This window comes from Helicoverpa zea, chromosome 23 (assembly GCF_022581195.2).
Source record: "Helicoverpa zea isolate HzStark_Cry1AcR chromosome 23, ilHelZeax1.1, whole genome shotgun sequence".
In the NCBI taxonomy this organism is placed as follows: Eukaryota; Metazoa; Arthropoda; class Insecta; order Lepidoptera; family Noctuidae; genus Helicoverpa; species Helicoverpa zea.
Genome location: NC_061474.1, coordinates 9,556,952 through 9,576,368, shown reverse-complemented (window position 1 = coordinate 9,576,368; position 19,417 = coordinate 9,556,952). Strand labels below are relative to the sequence as shown.

Genomic DNA, 19,417 nt, shown 5'->3' with positions numbered 1-19,417 from the left:
TCGGTCATCAAAATTGAGCCCGCGGTTAAAAAGCAACTTTGCACTCTTGTATAACAAATAACTATTGGTTGGGTTCCAATTGTATTCCAATAGATATTCGTTTTCTAGTTTTTGCAGGAAATGCTGCGAAGGTAGGTGCTGTATGATATAAAATTTTAATGTTCTTAAATTGCTGCTTCTCTGTCTATTTCGAATAAATGATTTTGATTTTCCTGCTTGTTCATACATGTATGTAAATAAGTAAAGTTGTATATTTCCTACTCAACTATTGTCCTATTCAACCTTAATTTAAAGTGATAAATTCACTGTATAAACTAATTTTCGTATTATAACTTTTAGGCAGGTAAAGATGGGAAAATGAAATCTCGAGGAATCAAACCTTATGACGTTTTTACTGAAGCGTAAGCTAAGTGCGTAATGAGTTTTTAAAAAATTTAAATTCTAATGTAATGTAACGTTAGTAAAAGTTAGAGATTACAGTTTGAGTAAGCCGTAAATACTTTCTCTTGCATTTTGTACTGTGAGGTTATAACTTTTACGATCATTTCAGGAAATTAGATATATAACAAATACGATTATATCGATAAACTCCGCAGTTCGATTAATATCTGAACTAATTTTTAATGATCTAATGGAAACTTGTATTTCAGTTATTTATACACTTTTCAGGAAACTGAAAAGATTATAGTACTCAATATCTGAGATCCAGTCTAAATCGAAAACTACATATATTATAAACCTGAAAATACCTCGTCGGCCGATAGTTTGTTTGGACTCACAAATCAGTATGAAGATGAATGGTAGTTCACACATTACATAGATTAGGTATTTAGCCGGAATCAGACCTACTGAAAACTTTAACTGGAATCAAGATTTTCTTTGAATTTTTTTGCACGCCATCGAGTCGGTCAACTATCGGCCGACTGTTTAGTATGCACCTATGTTTCTTGTCTTCTCATGTGGAGTCCTCTGTTCAACTCTTTCGAACAATACAGCAGCCTACCATCACCTAAGAATTGAACCCTAACCACATAACCACTAAAATAAATCAAACGCATCGTAAACTCAAACATCCCAATCGCGTGTTGCCAGGAACCGATTACCTATTAATTTAGTGTTGCCAGTACATGATGATCAGGCTTTCACAATGCGTGACTTAAGTTGCCATGTTGATGGCGTGGTCATCAAAGTGGACTACAGTCAAAGGTGAAAGTGATGCGTTTGACATTTGGCTTTTTGGGTTCCGTTGATAGCTGTAATCCCTATCTAAAAAACCTTTACTGTAGGTTCTTCTGCAGAAGTCATGGCGCGTATTTCATGAACAAGGTATATAATATGGCAGATATTCACAAACCATGATGAAAAAAATGAAGCTAATATAAGCGTGTTAACAATCTTAAATTGTGTCTTGATAATGGTGTCTATCATGAAAAAAAAATAGGTACACAAAATAGTTAAGTAGTGATAATTTTTTTGTACTAGAGTCTAAAAAATTACTTAAGTATGTGTTAACATCTAGGTATGTGGGACGGAACTCTGTTTTACATTATGTCGACTCGTTCTTGACCGTTGTTTATAATTTCTTTGACAGCGTTTGATAAGGTCATTCAATTAATGATCTATACGTGGTAAACAAACATTAATAACTACCAACAGTTCAGTAGGTATGTTACATACATGAGATTTCCTTTCCATGCCTTTCGTGAAGCCCTTTCCTTACTTAGTGACGCAGGCCGTATTGTCTTAGGTCGTAGGTGAAAGAAATCGTGGAAAATTACATACGAATACGATTAAACTTTTCGAAGAAAAAATTACATACGAATACTACCCCCGGGTAGTCTTTATTTTATCCGGATAGGGGCAGTAGTTCCCACGGAACCGAGTGAAACTACAAGAAGGAGCAAGGACAGAATAAAAAAATACCTACTACCAGATAAAATTTCCATAGGTCTACGCGAAATATTAATTGTAACGAATCGAATCTGCCTCACGCATCTGCGACCAATCGTTTAGCTACGTCATCTCACGAACGACCTTTACAAAACAATTTTATAGTCAAATACAGTGTTAATACGTTAATACTTTCCGCGAATCTACTGAATTCTTAGAACAGTTAACCAACTGGATTCGCATGAGCACTATTTTGGGGTCTTTTCCCAACTATGTTGGGGTCGGCTACCAGTCTGGATGCAGCTGAGTACCAGTGTTTTATAAAGGAGCAACTGAATATCTGACTTCTTCAATCCAGTTACATATAAACCCAATACTCCTAATTAGACTGATTGCCTTTACTGGCTTCTCAAATATGTTCAAATGACAGCTGGAATGTACAGTTTATTGTGCCTTTCGAAACATGGAAGTACTCGTTATTACAAGATGGTCCCATCCACCAATAATGAATTGAGCTGTTGCAGAGAAAAAGGCAATGACTTCTCTGGTTGGTGAGTGCATCTAAGACTGAGGCAAATATTATTTTACTAACAAAAAAAAAACATATAAAAAAGAGAGAGTTTAACTATTAAGATTCGTTATGCAGTTTTCTGGTAATGACTGTAATAATACAGCGAGTTTTTTGACGAATGACGTCAGAGCGAGTTCAAAGTGAGGCCGCGTCTAGCGTGAGCGATGTCATGCGAATGCGGTGGCGAAGCGATTTCATGGACAGCAGTTCACGCGAATAATTATATCAAACAAAATAGGTAATCACGTTTATTTGCTCCACACCGCTTCGCCACCATTTATCGCGTGCATCAGCGTATATTTGCTTCACGTAGGACACTTCTGCAGGTATCATCAGTTTGTGTTGTTGTTTCCGCGTCGCATTGCGCCAGATTGGCGCACATAGGACTCAGAGTTAGATTTTTCCTGTAAAATCGGATATACATTTGAACGGTTATTTCTCCTATTGTAGATTTAGTATTTTGTGTTTTTTTAAAGTATGATCCAAGCATACTATTATAAGCATTGTAAAATTAAAAAAAAAAAAAAAACATCTTTTGTTTGTTTGAACGCTTAGGAGCTACTGGATCCTGAATATGAAAATGAAATGAAAAATTTTCTTTATGACATACACCTTTATCTTTTTATCCAAATGCGCCGAGTAGCTAGTTCCCACTGGAACGACCGCATCTGCTCGTAGAACAATCTTTAAGCTACCGTTATTTCAAAAACAAAAACCTGCTTAACTCTTCAAAGCCCTATAAACCATGGTGTATTCAAACAAATATACCTATAAATGAAGCCATCATCAACATCTCATAATGAGGAGACGCCATGACAGCTTATCAAGTGTTTTGACTTTCACATCACCGTTATTGTCAAAATCTTTTCAATAGTTTCAAGTACGCGTCGATAGAATGTAAAAGTTTATATTTAAATGTCTCGTTAAGCATTAGCTATGTGTTATTGTATAAAATCTAATACCTGTGTGTTTGTGTGAAGGTAAATATAAGACTATTGGTGTATTTTCCACCATGTGGATTGTCGAACTGGGTTCGATACCCGGTACGGTCAAAATTTCTGTGATGAATATGTTTGTTGGCTGTCGTCTAGGTGTTATTTATAAATGTGCACTATATTTTTTTGTTTATTAAGTAGAGCAAAATAAAATATGTGTTTTGAAAAGGACTCAACAATTCATCGTCCACTTAGCCTTTTCAAGACTAGGTTGACTTGGTAAGACTGAATGCTGAAGACGTTCAAATGGACCCACCATTATAATGTAACTTTCGAAACCTTCGAAAGTCGTAATGACTAGGTAATTAAAACAGTAAATAATTGTAAGTATGTATATTAAAATAGCTATTTTGTAAAGAAGTATTAAAATTTAATAGAAACAAAAACAATATGAGTTTGTTTTAAAGCGCACGCAATACATTTTCTTTGCTACATGAAGAACACCGATGTGCCAAGCTAGAAACAACAGAGAGCTTAGTAACTCAACAGTTCACGCTGTGGTCAATAGATGGCGCTAATTTCAATTCTCAGTTGCATGAAAATGAAAAGGTAATTTTTTTAAATGAAACAGAAAAAAACATACGCAATTACGAATAAGTAATGTTTAGGAAAAAGAATAGATTGTCAAAAAGTAAATAGGTGCAAGAGCGAACTATTATTCTGGGTGTCCTGAGATCGGATCTCGATGTTTTTACAGCCTTTTCCCATTGGCATAGGCGTCTAGTAAAGAAACTCCTATGCATGGATTTGTAATACCGTGTTTCAGATTCTGAACTTGTATGTTATGCAATTCTGATAACGTTTTTACACTGGCAGAGTTTCTCTCGGATTTGGGGCTACCCGCCCAGTTCAGACCTTTTGCAGTCTAGATAATCGACCTGATTTGTACGATGTGTGCGTTGCACACATCCTACGCAATAGCTAAGCAATAGCTTTCAGCGTGTTCTATGTTTCCTACTATAAAAAATCGGTCACTGATTATCGGACGTGGAAGGGCCTGATTCTTACGATAAGGCGATGTCGCTCAGATAATTCGCTAATATGAAAGGGCTGTTAAACAATGACCGAAATACAAGATAAGAGAAAGACAAGATAGTATCAATGGCATATCTATTATTTACCAAGGCACAAAGGCATCTTAATACCCCAAAATACAAAATCGAATGAAAATATCGATTCAAAAGACATTCGTGTTCGCGTGCATACGATTATATCGATGCTTCCGGCAACAAATGTCGTAAACGCCATTTTGGCGAAAATGAGTTAAGAATGCAGCCCTACTTAATTTTTGGCGCTGCGTCGTTCTAAAAATGTGAAAAAAATATTCGTCTAAAAAAATACTTTTACATCCAAAATTTTTACTAGTATAATCAAAATTTTTTAGAAAAGAGGGTATGTATAACTCATATTGCTTAGAACCGAATAAACGTGCAGGTCGTATAATACAACGTACAAGCAGCTGTCGGTCGTAAAAACATGAAGACATAATTAATGGTAAATACACCCTACAATCATTTTTAAAACGTAAGCTTTGCTGAGAAACAGTTGTCGTAATGTCACTTGGTCTTGGAGAATCTACAATCCACAGATTCACAGTTTATTCACAAAATATTTACATTAATGGAAAAAAAAAACTTATATATATATATACAACTTAAAACTAATACAGTGCATCAAAAAATTGCTCCTCATCGCTGTCACTGGGTAATGTACCCAAAAGACTGGCGATGCCACATGATTGCCACGTTTTATGGCAATGCTCAACCTCTGTGCGAAGCCTTTGGGTCCCGGGAAGTGTCAACCAGGCGCTGGGAAATATCCCTGGCAAGAAGGTGGGCGCTCGGACCCCACGGCCCTAGAGTTTCAACCCCAAATGGCTCAAACATGTAATCTATATATATAAAAATGAAACCCGATTTCCGTTGTCACGACATAACATGAAAACGGCTTGACCGATTTGGTTGAAAATTAGAGGGGAGGTAACTTAGACCAGGGAGAAGGTTTAAGGATACTTTTTGTCACCATCCGGCTACGGGACGCGAGTGAAACCGCGGGAGAAAGCCTATAAGGTTACTATATTTGCGCCGCTTGAGGTTCCCTGCTTGTGCAGCGGCGGAGCCAGCACAACATGCAGTTCCGGGAAGGTGAGATGACGCAAGAGTGTCGACGCATGTCGCGTCCCACACTAAAGTCCTACCCACCTTCCACGGAAATAGCGACATGCGGTCTGGTCTCTTGCCATCGTCGCGTGCCAAGCCATTTGGTTCGAGTACGGCTGGCATGCCGACGGCAACAAGAGCGCGACGGATCACGTCGTTGATGTTGGCATGTCGTGGTATGCGGCCGGCACTCCGGCTGCACGACAGGCCGTGGTGACCGAGGCTGTTGACAGCTTCCCCGCAGTGGCAGCGATGAGGAGAGCAGCATGGAGCACCTAGTCGGAGGCAAACGGCGAGTCTGAAGGTGGTGTCATCAAACATGGTGCCTGTGTTTGAGGAGACAATTATGTCAATTTGTGTTTTATTTTTTTGCTACAAGTAATGAAAACTCAACTTACAGTCTTAAATTCTTTATTTGGTTCAGATATTTCCATGTTTGTTACATACCATCGCATCAGGTCGTGGTGTTTACACTCATTTTTATTTCAGTATATGGTTTTTAAAACCAAACCCAGAACTATTGTATTTAAAAACTGGTGCATACTTCTAACTTCCGTTAGACAAATCGTTCTCCATTGATTTGTTAGTGGTCGTAAATACCAACTTCTTGAATCTTCTGGGGTGTATGTCCAAGCTAACTTTTAAAATAAGGCTTTGACATAAATAGCAATAAAATATTATGAAACACCAACGTATTTTACGTATTTCTTGTATAGAACACAATTTTACAACTTTTAAAATTAAAAAGATATAAGCCAAAAACGAAATTATTTTTTGTTTTTCGTTGATTACCAAAAGTGCTATTTTGGTGTTTACGACCTTTGTTGTCGGAAGCATCGATATAATTTATTCGATAAATTATGTCGATGTCGAGCGATAGGTTATTGCTACCAATTACTAGATAAATCAATACACGACATGTTGCTTTTCTAATGATTTAGCGGATTAACATGGATATTAGGTATCGACAGTTTCATTATGTATTGTTTTTTATCGGTTCTTCAACAATGATCTATTGATAAGTCATCATTCAAGTGCCTAGCCTTTTCCTAAAGATAGTTTTATTAGGATAATGTGGTTTGCTGAAAATCGAGCATAGTGGCGAATTTAGGGGAGGCCTTTGACAAGCAGTGGACGCGTCTCGACGACGATGCAGTTGAGTACCAGTGTTTTATATTATAGAACGACTGACTACTTAACCTCCTCCTGATTAGACTGATTGTCATTTTTCTGGTTTTTACTGCCAAAAAGGTTCAATTGGCATAAAGTGACGGTAGCCGCCTAAAAGTTTGTGAATCAAGGTATCTTTAAGGTGCTGGGTATCAAAACCAGTAAGGTGGTGCATTTTAAAAATATTGGCCAAGACTTTTCGTTAGTGCAGGCTTTATCAAAAGTGTCACAAGATCTCATAATTCTAACTGCAATTGATTTTATAGGCTTTTGTGGTTCCGAGGTACAAGGCTTATTGGTTGTGACCTATAAACTTATGTTCTTGTCATCATTAATGATGAGTGTGAAGTTAATGTTAATATCATATTACGACAGATGACAATATAGAGATAAGGTGTTCTACAATTGTCAAAGGAAATAAAACAAAAATTCTACAAATTGTAGAAACATAGTGAAGACTTGTACCGATGTAGGTCACTTTGAACCGAGCCGATTGCTCCGTAATTGAGATCGAATTAAATTGCGTCCCGTTCGTGTTGTAGACCATGTATAAGTTACAGTAGAAATTATAAAATTCTATACAAGTCAAAAACACTCAGTAAAATTTTCATCTTAATAGTTTCATCTGATCTGATGCAATTTTGGGTGCACATGAAAAAGATACATTATTCTTGTCCTACCGAAGTCCTTTAATGGATTTAATCAAAAATTACCTGGTTATAGTAGTGTACATAAACAATACTAAGGATTTTTTTAAATATCTCGATCTTAAAAACTTTACTGAAGTGTATCGCATTGTTTAATGAACGAGCTCTATATGTCTATTCATACACTGACCAACAACTTAATTTCTATTTACCTATAACAAAGGGCTTAGTCTTACCACACTTGTTGTAACGTTGTTATAGAAAGAAAACTATTTTAAAAAATGGGATCCTGGTATATTCAGGGATTTTCCCATAAGTCCTAAATCCAACACAGCGACCTTGACTTTGTCAATCCGCTTCGTCAGCATAAGAGCGATGACTGGTCACGCACACACATAAAATTAAACCAATACAAGCGCACTCCCGACGTGCACATACACGCCTCAGTGCACGGCCATACGATGCAACGATTGCACGCTCTAAAAGATTTATAGATAAATGTAGTTCCCGGTGAAAATAGATAAATGCCAGTGCACATTTACACAGTGCACATTTCAATAGACGCAACCGCTTAAGCCGGACATCGTCCACATAGAGGGACACCCGCGGTTTTCCAACAAGATGCAGTGCCGCGGTATTGTCCTTTTGTGTTTTTGTGTGCTCTCCGCTTCGGCTGACACCTTCGGAGCCAGCCTGAGGCTTTTGGGCAAGGTGTATAACAACTGTGAGAAGTCCCAGGAGATAGTTAAGTGCTTGAAGATTCAGGCGACTAAATTGGCGGATAGGGCAGCGCGGATGGACACGCTTCCTATCCTCGATGGAATCAAATTAGTGAAACGACCTGAAGCCGGCAGGGCGTCTCCCAACGCTTTACCTGAAGATGAAGACCTGGACTCATTACCTTCGGAGAAAATTGATAAGTACTTGCAGCTCGCGACTTCGAAGCTGATGCAGACACATCGCGTCTTCATATCTCCCATGGAGGTCGGTGAAGATGTTGGACGATCCTTAAACGAAGCTAGGAGCAAGCTGAAGAAAATGATGGGTCCCATTATCGCTGGTGTGGCAATCAAAGGTGGTTTCTTAATGATGGCATTCCACGCAATAGCTCTGATCGCTGGAAAGGCTCTTCTTATCGGTAAGATTGCTCTGCTGCTGTCGGCGATCATCGGCTTGAAGAAATTGGTTTCTGGTGGGGAGTCCCATGAGAAGACTACGTATGAGATCGTGAAGCATCCTCAGGTGTCCCAGAGTCATACGTACTCGTCTTCTCACTATGGCAGCGACTTCGACAGCACAGGTCCTGGTGGTCACTACAGGAGGAGCGTGGAAGACGAAGCCGCTGCTCAGGATAGGGCCTACAAAGCCTATGCCAAGAAGCAGTAGGTTTTAGAAAATACAACAGGCTTACGACTCCATATTTTACAAAATTCACAACGACGCGGCATTTTTTATTTGCACTTAATTAGACCAAATCACTTTTGGTCCTCTGCAAAGGAATAATGTTTAACCAAAAATGATATTTAATAATGCTTATTCAAACGACACTAGGTAGTTAATTTAATAATTTATTTTATTTATTCGCTAGTTTAGTCCCATGTTAATCGTTATTTAATCAATGCATAATAATGATAATAAAAGTTATAATTTATTATGTAAATAAGATTGCGCACGCATTTTGCATGTGTGCATATTATGCTCAGTACATAAGTTAAATAGGGTTGTATAATCGGACGCACCAAATAATAAATATTAATGCTAATAATTATATAATTATACAAATAATAATTATTGTTGTATTCATGAGTTAATCGTAATTGTATTAAGACTTTTTAGGCTAGTCGACGGGTACTGTGCATTTCTGTGTCTACGTTTGTCCAATTTTGTATAAATAGCGGATAAAGTATTATAGTAAGTTTTTTATATTATTTTATTTATATGGTGCTGTTTAGATTAAGTAGGTAATTTATTTATTTATGCTATTCTTTTATGTTAACATCTTGAAGCCGTTCAATGGCGAGGTGGTTACGCGAGTACCTTTTATTTATTTATTTAAATCAGAAATAATAATTGCGTACTGTAATAACCCTTATTAATAGGTTAAGGAATAATTAGTTGTAAGTTATGATGATGATGAAAAATATTCTTATAAGAAACCAACGAATGACGACTTGAAGAAAGAAAATAATAGAAACTGAATGTTTGTTTTATTTTTGGAATAAATTGGGGATGACAGGCTCAATAAATTTAATTTAAAATTTGGTCCGGCATTTTTATTTCATCCTGAAATCATCAATGAAAACTATCTCATAACTAGAACGTTGTACCGATTGTCTCATTACGGATGACTCTTCATCCATATAAGGAAATTCTCACCAGCCAGCAACAAGCACAAAAACACACAACGGTACAATTGAGATGAATAAACAAACGATAAAATCTAAAAAGCAAATTATTTCCTCTGCTCTTGCAAATGGCATGCACAAACCTATGCATGACAAGCAACAATTAACAGAAGCTGTAGAAAATTCTCGACATGCTGATGATTATCCAGACGAACCACATTCTTCAGACAATACTGAACAAGCTACAAAATTAAATAAACTTGAATAAGAATTAGTTAACAATATTGACGACGTTACTCAAGGATTTGGTAATTCAGGTATTACACAACACGATATAGGAAGAATTGATTATAATCTAAATCATAATAAAAAAGTAGAAGCTATACCAAATAAACCTCGAGTGTCGTGACATGTAATTACTGGTGGAACTATCAATATAGCAATTTACTATTTTCTACTGTCACAGTCGACTGGCCGCTATCATTTGCATGAACAGTGCATTTAAGTACAGATCATTATGTTTCATAAATACTGACTTCGGTAACTTTGTGTTTTCCATTTCCAATTTCATGTGAATTTCCAATGATTTCATATTTACCTACATTACTATTGATCTGAATATAGATCTAAGATATCTTATTAAATATGACGATGGAGATAAAAATGAATCAAGTTATGATTAAGGATGAAACGATCTATGAATCAAAGATAACATCGAATTTTCTGTCTAGACGTTCGTCAATTATAATATACTTGTGATCTAGTTGGAGAAATAGCCATGCTGAGTTATAATAAACATGAAATCCTGAATAAAATTGTTATGTCAGCTTTTCCTTAAGAGATGAAATTAGGCTATATTGAAAATACTAAGGGGAGTAAACGCAAATGATTTCATACTGATTTTTATATGTTGGCTGAGTAAGTAATAAACCTGTAATAGATCTAAGATAAAACTACTCTCACTTGACAATTAAACTTTTTAGTGGATTGCAAATGATTAATACTTCTTCTTGAATATTAATATTAAATATATGCACTAGAAAACAACCATGACAACAGTCATAAAAATTCAATTAGTATTCAGGTATTTGTAAAAAGAAAACATAATTACATATTTATATTTTATTGGTTTCAGTCATGCCATAGTCAATTACACTGGTCAACAAATTAAAATATTTTTTTTGGTGCAAAGGTGAAATATACAATTTCTTGTAGAATATTTGACACGTAATCAAAGTCCAGAACATAAAGTTGCACTAGCACGTAGGGATTTAGAGATATACCCCTCCTAAAGTACCAAAAACGCGTTTTTTATGAAATTTGATGTAATTTTTTGGGGAAAGAAGAATTATATAAGAATTTCTAACTAAAGCATCATATAGTACTACTTTCCCCGCATTAACCCCATTTTAATTTATATTTTTGCGAGTTTTATTTCCTAATATATACCATTTTACAACTAAAATGGAGTTTTTTCATACTAACAGGCCAAATAAAATGTAGGGAAGATCGAACTATCGTAGCTGTATACATATTTCATGAAAATTTAAACTCTTAGCGTTCGAAATAAAAATGAATTTCAATCGGGAAGAGTAGTATTATATAATGCTATAGATAGAAACTAAAAAACAATTTTGCCGTCCTTCAAAAAAATCGTCAAATATCGTTAAAAAACGCGTTTTTGGTACTTTAGGAGGGGTATATCTCTAAATCCCTACGTGCTAGTGCAACTTTATGTTCTGGACTTCGATTACGTATCAAATAATCTATAAGAACTAATATATTTCACCTTTGCACCAAAAATGCTGTTGACCAGTGTTATTATTATATATCAAACCATTTTAATGGCGATTAATGAGGTAAATAAAAATTAATTTATATCATTATCTGTCTTGCCTTTTCCCTAACTACGTTGGGGTCGGCTTCCTGGACTGGACTAGATGCAGCTGAGTACCAGTGTTTCACAAGGAGCATTTGCCTATCTGATTTCCTCAACCCAGATACCCGGGCAACCCAATACCACCAAGGTAAGACTGGTTGTCAGACTTACTGCTTTTTGAATACCCAAACTGACTGCCAAAGATGTTCAAATGACAGCCGGGTTAATTTATATGCCTGTGATTACTAATGTAGATGATAAAAGTAAGAGTGATTATGCTATGCATACAATATAATGTCTTACAAGATAAAAAGTTGTTAGATAAAACGATGATATGTCATTAAAATGATGATTCCTGTTATTAAAGTTACGAGCGAACGATTTGCTAGAGTGATAACTTCAATTTGTAAAACAAAGAATTCTTGTAACTTGATGATCATCATTTTGTTAGGATAAGTGACTGATTATTAAAAAGACTAAGTAGATGATGATGCTGTGGCAGATTATTTAGACAAATCTAAAGAAATTGACCGACTTTTAATGCAGGTTGTATAAGTAAGTTCAATGTGAAAATACCTAAAGACAAACAACAAATCAATCAGCGAATTTAATTAAAATAATATCTCAAAGAAACGACACAAAAATCCGAACACATTACGAGTTAGATGTAATATAAAGAAATAAAGATACATCACCTAATACTACCTACCACATTACATCTAATACGCACTTGTTTTTGATAAAAAGTTTATGTCTAGAATATAAGTTAGCAATAAGTAATTTAGCAATAAGCCCTCACATTTTTGCAACGCCTGCAAAAGGCCGTTAAGCTGAACCTAAACCTATATTTAAGATCTGTACAACCTTAACATGCAAATAAATATTTTGAGTTTTGAGTTTGAGTTTTAGATGCTATAGAATTGTGCTAGTCAACACTTCAATCTCTATCGAAAATAACTTAAATCTGGGAAGCCAACTAAGCAACAGAACAAGCCAGCACACTCCACAATTAACCAGATCAGAAGAAAAACAGTGTGTTAATATAACGGAAGCCGCTGATAATCAATTATATTCAATCCTAGAGACAGTTGGAGCAAGACTGGACCGCTACATAACCGTCTGCTCATATATAGATGTGGAGATAACATGTCTGTATGTTATTGTAACCTAATTATGGATTTTGTTATTTGCTTGCAATATAAAACCACATATTGGTTCCAGAGGATGTTGAATTGAGAAGGATCTCCATAGATCTTGTTTGTTGAGACCTCCAAAAAGTAACAGTACAGTAAAAACAATTTGACTGAAAATACACATCTTTTAGATTGACTCTCATCCTGGTCAAATGTAGAACCAATTTCCGATGCAGATGAGGAAGTACATGAAACAGGTTTTGATTTAAAAGTACTTGCAAAACTGGTTGAAGGACTCCTAATAGATGATCCAAAATATAGTGACTCATAAATATGAAATACCAACCACAAAAACGCATATTTTCACCACGGCTCAAGACTAAGCAAGTACAGCTGCAAAACTTAGTGCAGCACCAGATATAACTGAAGAATAAAATTCTATCAAAGAAAACCGAGAAAGCTTCAAATGTACACGCAAAATGCATTGCACGCGATTCAAACGCATGGCTCGTCGGTATTTAGATAAAAAACTATGAAAGCAGCACAGGTAGAGGTGGCTTATAAATTAGTACACTCATCAGGTCTTTATTATTGCTCGCCTTGGTTTGGTGGTAACGTATTCTAGGCCTAAAGTTGAATTTCATTACCGTATCCAGGATTTGGTGAAATTACTTTGTAACTGCGTGTTCTTTTACCGCGGTACCACTCACATTAACTACCTCCTGCATCCGAATACAAAGCATCCTGTTTCACCTCTTTCAGAAAGTAGAGTATTTGGGTACCTTTCATTTACATCGGTGTATTAGTATTGGCGTGAAGACATAAGATAAGTAAGGATTGGTATCGAAATTGATTCTGGTCTTCACTTTTTGGTCTACAACTTTGTTACTAATTTACGTTCTTGTTTGTGATCATTTATTTCATTAACATTCAGTCGTATAGTCACTCGTGCATTAGGAGGAAATGCGGATGGTAAACTATGCATTTTATGATTCCTTCCTAAAATAGAACTCAGTTTAACACTCCACTTCCAACAAATTGTACCAACTAACATTGTATCCATCTCTATCATTATCACTAACTTCCTTACAAGAAAATATCATGCTACTGCCTAATTAATAATAACTTTAACTCCAACAATTATAGTAACGGATACAGCTAGAATGTATTGTTCACATTTATTTTCAATTGGGTCCAAATCGGACACTCTTCCTACTAAGTCGGCCATTTTCTTAGTATTTAGAGCGTGTAATCGCATAGAGGATGTAAGTAGATAGGTGTGGACCGAAGACAAAAGAAAACTCATTTTCTTTAACCTAATTAGTTTTAACTGTAGGCTGATGTTAATGGGGTACTTATTCCTATTTAAGTGTATATGATTAACGACTTTGTAATTTAAAGTTAATTAACCTATTCTTAATTAGTTATGATGATATTTATAATGAAAACACCGATAAACTTTACGTTCATAGAGAACATTATATTGACAAAAATAATAAAAATTATAAATTAGCTAAGAAAAATTCTTAATTCATAAAAAAGTAAGTAAAGACAATTTCAGGCAAGATACAAATCAAGTTAAAGATGAAGTCACAGAGAGTGATGACTAGAAGTGATTAAATAACCATAAGTTTTCAATTACAAGTAAACATTAAAGAAGGGATCGTGATTATGTAAAATAAGAATAAAATTAAATCTACGGAATATCTAGAAGCATTGCAGTCTAAGAAAAATGATACAAAACTTCTAACTACAATAAGTACTAGAGAAACTTAAATGACCATCTATCCAGTACCAATAGGTGTCCAAGCAAAGTTCCTGTTTCTACCGCTAACTTCTTCTCTCTCATCTCTATCATTGATGGGATCTTTCTTAGTGATGAACAGTCTTTCTAGTTTATTTCTCAGTTCTTCAGGAGTTATTGGTGATGCTGTGGAAGGTTCGACTAATTTCTCTCTGTAGTAGTAATCGGGGTGGGGTTGACGACGGTAGTAACCTGGAAGATAAACCATTGGTTGACTTTGGTATTTTTGGAACTATGTAAATAAAGAGGTGAGTTTGATGTAATAGATCTCAGCCTAATAAATACAGGAAAATGGTAAGAGTATTAACATTTTGAAATAGATCATTGTAAGAGCGGGTGAAAAAATCAAGGCAACGCAGCTATATACACAATTCACCATACTTTAGTTATATTTCCACACCTAGACAACTAAGATGGTATATCATTAGCATAAGTAATTAAGACAATAGGCATTACTCAAAAATCTCTCTGTACTTAGAACTAAATATGACATAATCAAAATACAAATTTCAGTACACAGCCAAGCACGTAAAGGTCCCTTAGCTCAAGCATTAACTGAAAATACTCACACAATTCAATCGGAGGCATTTTCAACTTAAATCCTAAGACTCTAAGGTCCAGAATAGTTAAATCCAAATATATCATGAGAAGGCTTTCGAACGGTACATCGGCAAGAGGTGACCGTACCTATTGGAAACGGAAACGTTGTAAATGTCTCCGAGAGTTTCTACGAGATGGTGCTTTTTAGAAAGATTTTTTTTTAAGAATTGGTTAAAAATAAATTGTTTTGTGTCTACATAGTTTAATTAGGTCATTATTCTATTGAATAAAATGTGATAATATAATTATTATTATCTTATACAGATCCGGCATTTCAAGTAGCCAACAAGTAAAATTTTAATATAGTCGGTAGGTATATTTTTAGACTTAAAAGTGTAAGCTGCCATGTAGTGCGCATGTGCCATGAATTTGTAGCAAGTGTACCTATTGTGTATTATTGTTAGTTAAATTAGGTATGATGTGACTTTAAATAAAATTATTCATACAAACTTGAAGAAGTATGATGATCGTGATCATGGTAATGTCCAGGATTCTCATAAGCATAAGAAGAGAGGGTAGGTCCACCGAAACCTCCGTATGAACCTCCTTGACTTCCAAATCCACTGCTAAACACAGTGACAGCAAGTAATGCTAACTTGGCCAAGAGGAAGGCCTTCTTACTGGCAATTAATAAAAGGCCTAATAGTAAAGGCAGCAAAGTTGAAAGTTGGAATTTGAAACCAAGCAGGAATGGTACCAAAAGGTTTCTTGCTAAGAGACGACCTGCAACAGAAGATTTATTATAGGTATGTAAGATCCGAAGGGATTTGTAGTGTGGGTACTCATTATACTAAGGAAATTGAAGAAAATTTGAATATTGTTTTTTTTTTTTATTATTGTACATTAAAAATCAATGCATCTTGAAGTTTTTCATTCATCCAATAGATTGCGCTATCTGTATCAAGTTCAATGCCAAGTAAACCTTGAACAGCGTTCACTTAACTCGTTTCAAGGTGAACTGATAGATGGCACTATTCACAATGCAACAAATATATATTTTTTTAACGAGTAATGTTACTATGATTTATTTAATGTATTATGAATAATAAAGTTAATTTTGGTAGAAACTAAGCAACGTCTGTCTATATAAAATATAACACAAAATACCTGTAGAAACTTCGGAAGACTGCTGATAGGAAGACCTATCTTTAATTCTAGGATCCATTACAAATTCCAGTACTCCATTAGCCAAAGTTGGTCCAATCCTCATGACCAGACCAGGGTAGACTGCACTGAGATCCCAATGGAGAGATCTTTTGGAAATCAAGTTGCCCGCATCTTCAAGTATTGAACTGCAACAAAATGGAACATTGATTTTGGATGATATTGAAAAGCTTATGCGTGGTACTTCAAACGCTGTCATTAAATCTTTTTCATCTTATGGAATCATAGTTAATTTCTTGGTGTTATAAAAATAAGTGAATCAAAAAGTATACCGAAAATCCATAGGATCCTTATCAAGAAAAGCACCAATATCCCTCGGAGTTTTCTCATCTCTCACAAAAGATACTCCTGTAGCCAAACTAAACGCATCAGCTTCTTCATACTTATTCAATTTGTTCAACAACTCTTTACCAAAACACACTCCAACTTCTGTATTTCTTCTAACACTTATACATTCATTCAACTGACTATCATCAACACGATTGCCTTTAATCTCTTCACCTTCTTGCAGCTCAATTTCTATAGGAATCACTTCAACCACAAGTATTAGCAAAATCACACTTATCAAATTTTTCAGTACACCCATTTTGAATTTGAATACTTTATTTGGACATGCTATAGTTTTTACTGGCACAACTATCCTTGTTGCTTCAATTGTAAGTTTAAAAACAATATCAGGTCCCAGTTGGTTATATAGACTTTCCATGTTCTGTTCCGGTGAACTTTGCCATTGTTTTGGTTGTTACGCCAACTTCTCACACAGACAATAGGTGAAAATTCGCCGGTAGGATAATTTGCGAACTATCTTTGAGAACAATCTCTAATTCTGTTACGGCAATTGCATAATATGCGTAATTTTTGGTTGTGTTCGGTGAAATTACGTATGTTATTGTAATGTGGATCGAACAATTGGATTTGGTGGAGATCACAGAAAATATTTAGTCGCAGTAGATATTGCAATAGCATCTTATTCGAGATATAGGTAGTATGCAAATCAAGACTTGATCATAGAAATATTTTATAACAAAGTTAAAACAACCCACATTGAGTGAGAAATATGTACTTACCTGAGGCTTCAACTCGGTTGTGATTAACTTCGCGTTTCAAACATTATCTAGTGTATTCTATTGGTGGGTAGGATAACTGCCAAGCAATGGCTAACTGCTTTAACAATAAACTCTTAAACCTATCAAAATTTTTTGCCTGGATTTAACAGTGATGTTAAATGTTAGTTATAAATAAATGTCCTGCTTTCAGTCACATATACAATGTCTCCAGTCAATAATATAATGTAAACACAAACTTTTACTTTTCAAATGACAATACACATAAACTTCGGTCAATATGCGGCAATACATACGAAGCCTTTGACCCTTCATTGTCTCACAGAATGACTCATTTAATACATCTTAGATAACCTCAATGACCACAGGATTTACTTTCCTCTTACGAACATTTTATCGACTAAATTTCTGCGCAAAAAGTAAGGTGGTTACGTCGTTTTGAAAATTTGAGTGATCAAAGAGTGAAAGTATTATTTTTTCTTGTATGTTCGTCTCTCTTAGTAAAAGTTTCTGATGTAATATTTTCGAGTTTTGAGTACAGGCTGATTTCACGTCTTATTTCTTCGTTTAATATAAGCGGTTATTTACAAGTTGTCTGTTCTTGTGTATTCTTTATTATTTTTTAAGAAATGCTGATCTATAAGACGTTGTTACTTAGATTACTATTTTGCTTAAAATCCTGAACCTATCCAATAATTTTTAAAACTGACTTTGTTACTCTACTTAATAAGCGTAGCATTAGTTATATTCATTAGTTTTATTACGTATATGATTTCATGTTATTCATAATTGACTGCTATAAAATCGGTACCATCAAACATTTGAGCATAATTTAAATCCTTAAGTACAATAACAAAATGGTCAAATATTTTGGGGTTACACATATTTTGGTATCTGTGACCTCATTCATGACCCATGAGAGTCCGTACATTAGTCATCGACAAGCTGCTTTCGCTGTTGTCGCCTGAGGCCCATCGGCTTTCTGTATCTCTTGTATTTTATGTAACCTCCCCCTCTTTATACTCCCACATTTATTTACCTTCTTTTCTTTGCACATATTGTCCAACCAAAACTAAATCAAAAACTTTAACCCTATCATCAGAAGGTTCAAATTTGCTTGTCATGATCCTTCAATATTCAAACCAAATTGGTCAGAGTAAACCACGTCTAGAGTTCACACACCTTTGCGAGTATGCTCTTGTTGATTAAATAATTCAATCTTATGTCAATGCATTAGAGTTTATAATTGTCTGACGAGTAATACGGAAAACAGGTATTTGCCTTGTCCATTGAACAAGTTTATATTTACAGCTGGTAGAATCGTATTTCGATTTCAACCATCTGTAACATTATGAGCATAAGGTTCAGTATTACTTGCTTTATTGTTATTGGTTTGTGTTTTTATATTTGTAGTTTGTTCTAGAGGAAAAGCGTTGGATGTAAACCGGACACAGGAACGCATGTGAAGTGAAATTTCTTTTTTTTCTCTCTTTTTGAAAAAGGATGTCGAAGGTGCGTCTGACACGAATATCTTTTGATGACGTATTAAATTAAACGATAATTAAGGAATGTTGTTCTAATGTCATTCGCGTAGGTTGGTCATAAACTCGCTTTTTATGTATTTGATAAAGGATCAGTGGGTCAGGAATTTTGATGTGATTTTCGGCGAAACTCTCGATTTCTAGCCAAAGTTGTTTTAGAGTCAGCTGGTTCTATATTTAGTTCTAGCATAGCAGCGGTAATTGTATGTAAATCTCCTAATGGCTTACTTATAGTTTGCTTTGCTTTCATTGATTTCGTCATTGCTTTTGTATAGTGTTTCATCTGAATCTTTCTATGATTTAAGCATTCCTAACTTTGAAAGTCGTTCAGTGCACATTTTGATATCTCCAAGTATTTTTAGAAATCTACCACCAACCAATGATGTTGTAGGCAAGTTATTTATTTTTTTTATAGGTAAAAGATAATACATAGCTCAGTTTTTACTTGATTGATA

At 35.2% G+C, this 19,417-nt stretch overlaps 2 protein-coding genes across 2 annotated transcripts; one reads left to right on the top strand and one right to left on the bottom strand.

Moving 5' to 3' along the window:
• Positions 1 to 7,932: 7,932 nt before the first annotated feature.
• On the top strand, positions 7,933 to 9,634 carry LOC124641969. Its single transcript, XM_047180248.1, has one exon. The coding sequence runs from the start codon at positions 8,054 to 8,056 to the stop codon at positions 8,816 to 8,818; it is 765 nt and encodes a 254-aa protein (XP_047036204.1). The 5' UTR covers positions 7,933 to 8,053; the 3' UTR covers positions 8,819 to 9,634.
• Positions 9,635 to 14,573: 4,939 nt separating this feature from the next.
• Positions 14,574 to 16,943, bottom strand: LOC124641730. Its single transcript, XM_047179897.1, has 4 exons — positions 16,630 to 16,943; positions 16,301 to 16,485; positions 15,644 to 15,916; positions 14,574 to 14,785 (listed from the first exon to the last, which is right to left on the bottom strand). The coding sequence occupies exons 1-4, from the start codon at positions 16,941 to 16,943 to the stop codon at positions 14,574 to 14,576; spliced, it is 984 nt and encodes a 327-aa protein (XP_047035853.1).
• Positions 16,944 to 19,417: the final 2,474 nt, after the last annotated feature.

What these genes read in the sequence shown, in the direction of transcription:
- LOC124641969 (XM_047180248.1), top strand. Translation starts at nt 8,054, where the DNA reads ATGCAGTGCCGCGGTATTGTCCTTTTGTGTTTTTGTGTGCTCTCCGCT.
- LOC124641730 (XM_047179897.1), bottom strand. Translation starts at nt 16,943, where the DNA reads ATGGGTGTACTGAAAAATTTGATAAGTGTGATTTTGCTAATACTTGTG. An exon ending in AAGGATCCTATGGATTTTCG is followed by an intron (nt 16,486 to 16,629) that starts GTATACTTTTTG and finishes ATTTTGTTGCAG; the next exon opens with TTCAATACTTGAAGATGCGG. An exon ending in GTCTTCCGAAGTTTCTACAG is followed by an intron (nt 15,917 to 16,300) that starts GTATTTTGTGTT and finishes CTTCTGTTGCAG; the next exon opens with GTCGTCTCTTAGCAAGAAAC.